The following is a 10,998-nucleotide window of genomic DNA, read 5'->3' on the forward strand; positions in this document are numbered from 1 at the left end:
CTACAAAAGAAAACTGCACAGCTTTCTTACAAACAACGCTTTTGAAAAATACTGGGTTCTTCCTTTCAACTTCGATGTTTCTGAGAAAGCTGTACAGCTTTCTGTGTTAGCCGTATGACGCCATTTCAACTTTACGTCAAGTTTTCTCTTCGCATAATATTATACCTCTGCTACACGGCCGTTTCAAACGCTTCGCGGAGGCCTTCAAACCGAATGTCTATCAAGTGAACCTTCGCAAATACATAAGGTTCACTTCCAAGTCAGAGTTCCACAGTCAATTGAAGGCTGCCGTTTAGCACAGGCATTAGTCCAATTTCGGTGCTTCCCCTAAACCACTCATACATCTTCCCTCCACATGAGAAATATGGTAATCCTATTAGGTCTAACATTTGTAAATTTGTAGTTAGATCTTGTTTTCTTCTTCTTTCTTTTTTTTGGCATGCGCGAAAATACCATTGAAATAGCTTCCTTGATTTCGAATGATAATAAATAGAAAGATCAGTTCCAAGAGTCTTTTTTCGAGATAACGGTTTTTTGGCAACAATGTTTTAAGTAAGATTTGTGACGAATTGTGGGATATTCTCAAAGTTATAAAAACGTAACTCGAAGCCTGTGGTCTGCGAGAATATTTATATATAGTGGCATGACAATTGCGCGAACATTACTGGGCGCATTAATCAGGCAGCAGTTTTGTCTGGCGTTAAAAATTGCTTATTTTTTCTCTCTCTCTACAGCTTAATGGAAAAAATACTGTCGGGGAAAACATCGCTGACAATGGTGGCCTAAGAACAGCGTTCTTGGTAAGAATGACCTATTCCGAAGCGGCATTTCTTTTCCTAACTTTTACTTTTTTTTAAATCTTAAAAATGATAAAAATCCTCGTTCTAAGACCTCATAAAAATACCTTAGTGCCCTGCTGTGACCTCGAATGGCGAAAAACTAAAATACCCCAAAAAACTTTGAACAGCCAATGCAGGTTAAAATTTTATTTTCCCCACTCGACGATGAACATAACGAACTGAGGTAAAACCAGTTCTCTTCGGACAGTACAGACCTCAAAAATTACAACCGAATCAAATACAAGATTTGATTTTTTTCTACTTTCATTTCCTAAAATGCTTACACAGTTTTGAGGAGTTTTGCTTATCTAAGCCAGCTTTTACTCTTAGTGTGCACAGCCATTAATTCCCTAAAATTATCGGTTCAGCTTCTATGAAAGCGGATATTTAAAGCAAGGGAGAGGACGTGAGTGCAAAAGTTGACAAGTTTTCTTCGGGTGCCAGCATCATTTTCCGAAAAATGTCACAGCTGGTGCTTAGATATTTTTGAGGAAGTAAAGCACAAAATCTAGTTGTACTGTTGTTCCTGAGCGTCCCGCACAAATTAGCGTCCCCTGGCGACGCGCCGACTGCGGGGCCGATCCGCGGCTCGGTCAAACCGCCCGCGGCAGACGTGCCCCAACTTGAAAGAAGACGGCCCCACTGAGTCACTTTCCCTTTCCCCGTCGCTGTGGCTCGGCTGACGCCATCGCTTCGCCGCCATTCGTCGGATTCAACCTGCGGCCAGTGAGACTCTTGATTGGAGTGATTCGAAGTGCTCGCGGCTGCAACGGTCTCCCTGGGGTATAAAACCCACCCGGAAGCAGCGACGAGCGCGCGACTTTTCGGATGCACCGAGTTGAGACGTGTTCTCGCCTTTGTGCGAGCCATGTAACGCTCTTGTTACGCTTGTACATACTGTATATAAATGCTGATTCAACCCTTCGTCAGCTCGACAACTACGTCGCTCTGGTCTTCGCCTCGTCGACAGCGGACGGAGCAAGGCAACGTCGTAACAGTGGTGAATGCGCTGAGATGGCCCAATCCCAACAAGTACCTTGTGTTCATCTGCTGTTGAACTATCTGTTGAACTTCGCGGCCTCACCAATAACCACTTGACCCGCCCTCTAAGCAGCACTCAGCACCGCTCCTTCTACTAGCTCGCCATCGCCAGGAGCCACCTGTTTGCCCCCGTAACTACCTGCACCTTTCAAGGCGCCTTGTGGTGAACGTTTGGCAGTGACCTACCTTCCTCCGGCTTTGGTGTTACCCTTTCTTGGTCGACCCGCGCAGTCCAAACACTGCGAGGGTCGACCACAAGGTATTGTACCCGCCACCTGAATACTGGGTGCGCACTCTGAAGCCTACTAAAGCGTTACGTCCCACATGAACAATGTAGAAAATTTGCACTTTGCAGAAGGAACTAAGGTAAGATTTTTGTGGTTGGGAAAGCCAGTCGTTTATTTGATTGATTGATTGATTGATTGATTGATTGATTGATTGATTGATTGATTGATTGATTGATTGATTGATTGATTGATTGATTGATTGATTGATTGATTGCAACCTTCCAGTCAATAAAGCCATTTTTCTTAATTTCGCCACTGTGGACAATTACAAAAAGTGTATTCACCATCAAAAAAGAAAAAATGTGCAAGAAAACATTTTTCAAATTTGAAAAATTCCCCTTTCCACCCCATATTCACCCCTAAATTGAACATTGTTGTGCTTGAAAAGAAAATATCAGACATTCACTAGTAAAAATCATCGCAGTTTATTTCAGAAAGTTTAATAGGAACAATTTATGTTTTAGCAAAGAAATAAATTTCAAATTTGTACATTGACACTTCACCACATTGTCCAATAGAGCGTCTTCTCTGCACGTGGTGCGCCTGCCTTCATTAAAAAGCGTGAGCAAGAGGTTTCGTGCTGCAAAATTACCTTTTCCTGCAATTGTTTTTCGTGGCTCCAATACGGGAAAAATAGATAGTTCGAGTGATTTAGAGAAACTTATGACGTGGAGCCGGCGGAGGTGCGCTATGAGTACAGTGAAATCTCGATATAACGAACTTCAGGGGACCGTGGAAAATTGCTCGTTATTCTGAAATGTCGTTATAGTGAAAATCGCAAAATTTAAGAAAACAAATAGTATTTCAATGCCTAAAACGACCTACGTGTACAGCAGTGCATCCTTGGAGTCATTTTTCACCAAAAAATGCACTAGTGATTATGAAACAATGCACGTTTATTTAAAGTGGTTGGCGATTTTCATCTAGCGCGAGTAGCACAAGCTTCCTAGCACGAAGGACTCAAACTCTTACACATTCCTGGGGAGGGAATCAGTGGCCGTGCGGTTTTTCCCCGGACATGTGCGGAGTTTTTGTATGCTGTCCGCCACATCCGCAGTCGTCGCGTGCTCGTCGTAGTCTTCGAGTGCTGCTGCGGCACCCTCAGAGGCATCGTTGTTCATGCCATCCTCGCTGCCATCTTCACTTCTTCATCCTGAACGCTCACGGTCTGGGCAATGTCCTCTGTTGTCAGCTCCGCTGATGTCCGTGAAGACCCAGCAAGCCACGTGAGCAGCTGCGGAACGTAGAAAAAGTTGGGGTGAGCGCGAATACCACGGCCGCGGCTTTCGGGACGGAGAAGGCTACCCATGCTTCATTTTTTCTCTTCTCACCTTTTTTCTCCCTCTTGCATCGGCTGCCGCATCACGCGGAGCAAGTTGCAAGACGTCCTCTTCTTCGCTGCGCTTTGCCGTGTCGTCCACTAGCACACTGCTTCGGTTGCCGCGATTGTTTAACGGACCTCTAAGAGTCTTCGGCCTTGAAAATATCAGTTCGTAGGTGTTGTTAACATGGCACGGAACTAAATAAAACGATCGTTATTTTGAAACGTTCGCTATTCTGAAGTACGTTGTAGTGAAATAATTTTACGTTAAAACTATAAGCAGTCGGCGTTGGATTTCTTAAACGCTCGTTAATCTGAAAAGTTCGTTAATGTGGTGTTCATTGTACCGAGGTTTGACTGTACGTGTAGGCTCATTGGCTGGCTGGACATCACACGTGCGTTTAAAGCGTCAATGGGTTATGCCTGCTATCGTCTATGTATGGCGAACATTAGGACAAACAGCGGACGAGTCACTGCGTTCAGCGAATTTATTTGCATGCCTTAACGGGAATGACATACACCGATGCTTCAAATGCACACCTGATGCAACTCTAGCCGTTGAGTTGTACGTGCTCATAGAAGGGGCGCACCACCGTTATCGCCACGTTGTACTTTTCCCAACAACACGCGAATGATCATTTTTCCTGTACTGACTTTACGACATACAAATGTAGAGAAACGTAATTTTGTAGAGCGAATCCGCTGGCCCACGCGTTTTTCATGAAAGCAGGCGGATGCCGTGCAAAGAAGACAGTCTGCAGCACAACGTGGAGAAATGTCGGTGTACAAATTCAACTTTTTTTTTCTTCTAAACAAAAAGCCTTCCGATTAAACGTACTGAAATAAACTGCAATCATTTGTACTATTGAATGCCTTGTATTTGATATTTTTACTACGAACGCAACAATGCTCACTTTTGGGGGTGAATATGAGTCGGAAAAGAGAATTTTCCATAATTGACAAACGTTTACTCCCACATTCCTCCTTTTTTAGTGTCAATATATTTTTGCCCATTTTGAACAATGGTGAAATTCAGAAAAACATTCTTCTTTGGCTGACAGACTGTGCTTCTATTTGTTTATATAGCTTGAAAATGCGCAAAGTCATGTTGTTTTTGAGGAAGGGTGAAACCCAGCCTTAAAGACGTGTACACGAAGAGAGAGTCGACAACACACACGCTGAGCCACAATTTTTAAAGACGCGTACATGAGGAGAGAGTGGACAACAAATCCAGTGTGTGTGTTGTCTCGTCTCTCCTCGTGTGCGCATATTTAAAGCTGGGTTTCACTGTTCTTCAAAGTATGTACCAACAGGCCCAACACCAAACTCTTCTATGTATTTTCTAAATGGCGTAACGTGAGCAACAAAAAAGAAAAATCTTCCAAAAATGGTATGATCATCTTCCTCAGTATGATGTCCACGAAAAAATGGTGGCTCTTGCTAAATAGGTGATTTTTTATACATTTTTGGCACACCAAAGTTTTCTTTCAACGCTGGAGACAAAGGGGCGGTACAAAAAGAAATCATTTTTTGGATAAAAACACTTTGTGGGCTTTGCACGGAAGAGCCACAATTTTTACTGAAGAAATCCATGATGGTTGACCTTACGGCTGGGACGTTTGGCATGGAGTGACCCAGCAGGCAATGCAGTGGCACTCATCACCAACTGGCCTATTTGTATAAGATACGAGGGCCAGTTACTCCGCTTAATGATTGTTTTTAAAAACCAATTTGCACATTCCCTATGATATGATTGCCGACGGTATTGTTAGATTTCTTACATATTTTCACCTTTTCTACACTGCACGTAGCACAGGGAATACCGCGGCAAACTGAAAACTTAGGCAAACTGCGCAGTCGTAGTACATCCCATTTTTCTTCGTCCGTCTGAGCACCGCCAAGTGTCAAAAACTCCACAACTTCCCCGGCGTTTGACAGCGCATCCTAAAACGCCGGGTAGAAATGTAGATCTCTTACCGCCAGTGCTTTCAGCCGCACTTAGAGGAATAAAATATTTCGCTACTTTCGTTGAATCGTCGTCTCAAAAGCCACCCCTCCCACGGAGAAGGTAAATCCCGTGATTTTGTGAAAAACAGGGAATGGAAAACATTACCTCCGTCTGCATGTCAACGCCCCCTACCTAGGCTTTATAACGTGCGCAAATACTTTTCGAATGCAAGCAAAAGCAACAATGCAAAATAAAAGGCACAGCAACATACCAATCTTTTCATGATGTAGCTTCGGGTTGTACAAAAAATTAGAGTGGTGGATTTACCAGGATTGCCGAAGAAGTAACTGTGTCAGATGTGGTTAACCCGTGCACAAATATGTCTAGGTAAAATGTGGGCACATATTCATGCGGAACATAAAATGAGCATTGCCGAAATTATTAAAAAAATCAATTCATCATCTTCATCATCATCATCTTCACCCTGGTGGGGTCCGCTGCTGTGCAAAAGCCACTCCCAAAGATCTCCAGCCACATCTATCGAGTGCTAGCTGAGTGCGTGTTTTACCCCAGAATTCTCGCAACTAATCTCTCCATCCAAAAGCCAGTTGCATGAGGCTAATTCCCAAATGAACTTCGATAAGTAAATGGCAAAAAGTAAGCACCCGACGTAAAAAATAGAAATATGTCTTGAAAATGATAATGGCATTTGAAAGAAAAACATCTAATTGTCAGCAATGCCTACAAACGTCTTGTCAGCAGGAAACGTGCAGCATCTACTCGTGTCTTTTTTCCAGGCCTATCAAAAGCTTCTAAATGAAGATTGCGAACGCAAAGAAACCAGGCTGCAAGGACTCGAGGAATTGTCTGGAGAAAAGTTATTCTTTATTGCGAATGGAATGGTAAGTTAGACATTTTCTTCTAGTTCTGCTCCAATAAAGTCAAACCGCGTGCACATGCGGCTAAGCGCAGATGAGGGGTGTTCAAAATGTTTGCCTCCAACAACAGATTGAAAGTTTTCGCTTTTAAGCTGCAGGCCAAATATATAAAAAGTTTCAGTAGTGCACGCGAAAGCGCCGGTGTGTCATTACAAAAATGGGGATAACACATGCTGAGCAAACCGTAAAGCGCGTATGGTCCCTCAAAATCAAGTTAGGATGATGTATTGGCGGTAAACCCCAAAATTAGTTGGCGGACGTTAGTAAGAGTTAATGTATGAGCAAAGAGAGAGGAGGATAAACATCTTTAATTTGGAGCTTACTTTCGTTTATGAACGATCCTCTCCTAAAATAATACATTTTGGAAGAAAAAATTCCCTTTTACAGGGAAGCTATGTTAGTACGCCCCCTGCCCCTCCACCCCCACCCCCCCCCCCCCCCACACACACACTAGCCTTACTGAGTAGGGGGTCCGTAGTACAGGAGAGTAGACATTGTTTGATTTGTGGCAAATCCAACTTTTCACGATTGCTCCCTAACCCAATCTATGTGGCAAATCTCGCACTTTTTGCAGTGCAATTAAAATGAGACCCTTACTGAGCTACGGCGCCCCTACTGCACCCCTACTGGAGAGATTCTTCTGATGCTGCAGCCAATCAGCAGTTTCCGGCTCTCGCTCCGGACCGACGTATCCTTTTAGGGACGAATGTCGACCATGGCCATTCGTCACACCAGCATAGCTGAGCTTGATGATATAGCGCGTCGTTCACAAGACATTAATAACGCTGACAAGGACAAAGCGTATTCGGCAGTCAGAAACGCTATGCATGCGACCGCATAAACCATCTGCCTCAACGGTGGACATGAACCGAGCACGAATTTGCCCACACCGCAGCAGTTACCAGAAATCCAGCTTTAGTATGCCGCTACGTCATGATAAAAACGCACTAAGGACATTTAAAGTCTCTCAGTACATCCGTTTCGGCCGTACGTTGATGAATCAGTCAGCCAGCACGTCAGACATTAAGTCAGTGCACAAACTACCGCAACTTCTTGCATTCACTCTGTAGTTTCTGCCCGCTGCTGAATCTTATCGCGCATTCTTCCGAATATTTCTCGGTACCGCAAGCGACGACCTGGATTACCAGCCCTGTTGAAGCGCTGCACCTGGCTGTCAAAGCAGGGAGCAGTACGATACGTGCGCAATTTTCTAGGGCATTATTGCAGCACAAAGAGACAATTTCTCTTGTCACAAGTCTAGCCTGGACTCAGTTGCGAGCCAGAGTGAGATTTCTGGCCCGTGTTTCATGGGGCCATTCTTGTTTTGCGGGCTCTTTTTATAGTGCCTCTTCTGAACTTTGCACCATGGTATCTCACGCACAGTTGTGGCATGTGGGGCCCGCTCAGCCTCGTGTGTAGCAGCCGAGGTAACTGCGCTGCTCGGTGTCTTTCCTCTTCTGTGGACAACATAAACGAAGCCTGTAAACGAGGCAGATTATAAGCGTCGACCTTACCTGCACCGCCCACGTTTATCTGCCCAAGTGCTGTTTAGGACGGGTTCACCAGCCTCTCCACTCATGTCGTAACACCCTTGCTGCCTGCTGAATACTGTGACAAAAAACCGGTTAATGTTCTGTTAGTAAGTGCCACAGCCTTTTTTTAAGACTGTATGAGACACTGCATGCCCAAAGCCCTGCACTCATCACTGAACGTGACAACCAACCGTCAGCTCAATTTACCATACGCCTTTACACGTTCAAACGCTCCATCCTATCCCACACCCTGTTCACTCCCACAGAGAAAAACCTGACGTCTAATGACTTGGATTGCTGCGCCATTTATGCCGGCATCACAATTTGGAGCTTCTGCGGCGGTTCGAATGAATGCTCAGGAACGTGCCATCCTGTATGGCTTCGTCATTACCGAAGCCCATTTTCAATCCGTTCATTTAGACAGCTCCCCGACAAATCAGAATATTTCATTTTCGTTACCGAGGGCAGGAAACAAACTCCTATTGTTCCCTCATCAGCCTCACTGTCAGTGGCCACCGAAACACTGTCGTCCACCTAGCTGCATTGTGGCTTCACATAGCAACTAGAATTCGAGGACCATCGTGTGGACAAACTCCATCATCACGCCTAATAATTTAATCAGTAACATGATTCGCAGGCCTACCCACTCTTGAGGATGATAGTGAATAAAAGAGCAGGGTTTCACGGACACGAGGGTGAGTGCCTAGCTCGCGCCTCGTGCTCGTGGCAGTTGCTCGTGGCCAGCCCAGAGAACAGGCGACCTGCTGTTTGGCTCCGTTCTTGCGCGTTATCCGCGACACCCACACAACACAGGCCTTGAAGAACACGAACTTCGCGAGATAGTGGATGCAACGTTTACACATGAATACCTGATATGACAAATTCGACATCATCCTATGGAATTTTCTGCGATTCGAGATTGGTGTGCCCCTCTACACAACAAACTATCAAAGTGCAGACACCGTGCTTTAAATACCCTTGAGGATAAATTAGGGGCACAGGCCCACGATGTGAACCCACGCCCACCCCATCTTATCTGATACTGTATTTGATATTTGTCGTCTCAACCTTCTGCTGAAAAAACGCCCCAGTGGACGTGATTCCCCGCGTCACATTCACGCCCGTCCTATCTCGCATGAACACGCTCTCAAACCCCGATAGGCATCGAATCAGCTCTCAATTTATCCATCTCATCGCATGGCATATAATGCACAGCCGACACCTTCACACACAGATATGTCCATACATGTCACAGTATATATGCAGGAGGAGATCATCCGCCAAAATTTTTGTGTACCTTTTGCTGAAGCTGCTGATATACAAGGTGTTACGGATTCGATCTCTTTCCAACCATGTCCCACCGACCATACTACCATATGTACAGAGCCCTCCGAGACTTTAATACCAGCTCCGTGACGCGCACATCCATCACCAGTTGACATGTATACATGACATCCCACGGGCACAAGCAAGTTTTTTTTTGGTGTGTCCCTGGACACCCACGGCATTGTAGGGAACGCAATTCCGATACCTTCCATCGTGAGAATAAAATCACCAGCGACCCTCAATCGTGAATACCGTACAACAACCCTAAGGAAGAACGTGCAGCTTGTCGCAAGGCTCGGAGGAAACAACTGAAACACCTTCGCATTTCCTTCCACAACCTTCCCCCTCCCACTCATGACTTTACAGGTCGCAAAGCGCACCGGCATGCCTCTTCCTTTGCGCATTACAGCATTAACCACCCCCGATTACAATTTCAGGCAGGTGCTTGCTTCTGGCTGCGGCGTCAAATATGTTGTCGGAAATTTTGCGCTTCCGTAGACGCTTCAATGTGCGGGTGATGGTCAGTTTATTAGAATGAGAGACAGCTGGGCGAGTTGGAAGGGGTTCATTTTCAAAATTTAACTGCGCGAAAGACGGATACAAGAAAGGACACGGACGAGCACTCGTCCGTGTCCTTTCTTGTATCCGTCTTTCGCGCAGTTAAATTTTGAATATGGTCAGTTGAGTTGCAGGTGGCTAAAGCGTACAGAAAATCCCTATGTGAGCATAGAAACGCTATACGCTTAACGTAGCCTGTGCACACAAGCCTCTCCTGACCTAATAAGCTTCTGAGTTTATACCTATGCTAACTTATGTTAATTGTTAATATAAATCTATGTTAACATAAATATGTTAACGTTATGTTAACATATTACATAACTATGCTTAACGTAACATGCTTATCATAGAAAGGTGAACGTTGACCATGTTGAAGAATTTATATAGGAACTTCTACACTGTTGTAAGAGACCGAGCGTCGGTCACACCAACAGGCTCTTCAACAATAAATTAACGTGCTAATAACGGTGCAAATGCTCTGGAAGAAGTCATGCCCTATTGCTTTATGGCTATCACTGCTGCACATCTGAGTGCAAGCCTTTTTTTAAACAAATAGTTGTCAATAATTTTGGTGACCAAATGGGAGGTACCACACGGGAGTACCACGGGAATTACCACTCGGGAGGCACTTGAAGCTGAGCTGATGAGCAGCCAGCAGTTCCCGTCTGTTGCTCTGTAAAAGTAAGAGCTTCATTGTCCCTTATGCACGGCTGAACCATAAGTAGTCAATTTTGTTTGGTGTCTGCCACACATAAATATATGTGGAAGTGCTGCCCTTCGAATAAAATGTTGGTTTTCTGCTCGTGCAGGTCGTGCCTTAGTTTTTTTTCCGCTCCTTGGCTGGTCCGTTTGTCTGTTATTGCAACATTTATTTTTGCGAGCCAGGGCAATTGATGAATATCGCCCCTCCGTGTTCTGGCCAGCTGGACTTGAAACCCGAGTAAATTTAGTAGGCCATAGGCTTGTGTACGGCAAGCTCTTACAACACTGAAATGTGTTATTGTAAGCACCTGCTTGCTTAAGAATAGTAACTTGTAGGATTCACACCTCCAAGAAAGCCACCTAGTTTGATTTTGGTGTGCTGGATAACGAGCCACGCGTGGTCCAGAATTACAATTCGCAATGACCCTTCCTTTTTTCCTTTCTATAGCTCGGTCGTCTTTTCTTAAGGGGGGTGTTTAGAGGCAGTTAAAGGCGTTGGCTGAAAC

General features: G+C 44.9%; 1 protein-coding gene across 1 annotated transcript in view; it reads left to right on the forward strand.

Moving 5' to 3' along the window:
* Positions 1–7,074, forward strand: part of LOC144146622 (neprilysin-1-like) — a 96,516-nt gene extending 89,442 nt beyond the window's left edge. Inside the window, exons 15-17 of the mRNA XM_077678558.1 lie at positions 735–800; positions 6,234–6,338; positions 7,027–7,074. Of these exons, the coding sequence (XP_077534684.1) occupies positions 735–800; positions 6,234–6,338; positions 7,027–7,074 (219 nt within the window). The remainder of the gene's footprint in view (positions 1–734; positions 801–6,233; positions 6,339–7,026) is intronic.
* Positions 7,075–10,998: the final 3,924 nt, after the last annotated feature.

This window comes from Haemaphysalis longicornis, unplaced genomic scaffold, assembly GCF_048455015.1.
Source record: "Haemaphysalis longicornis isolate Haplotype H1 unplaced genomic scaffold, Haemaphysalis longicornis Haplotype H1 scaffold_7, whole genome shotgun sequence".
Taxonomy (NCBI): Eukaryota; Metazoa; Arthropoda; class Arachnida; order Ixodida; family Ixodidae; genus Haemaphysalis; species Haemaphysalis longicornis.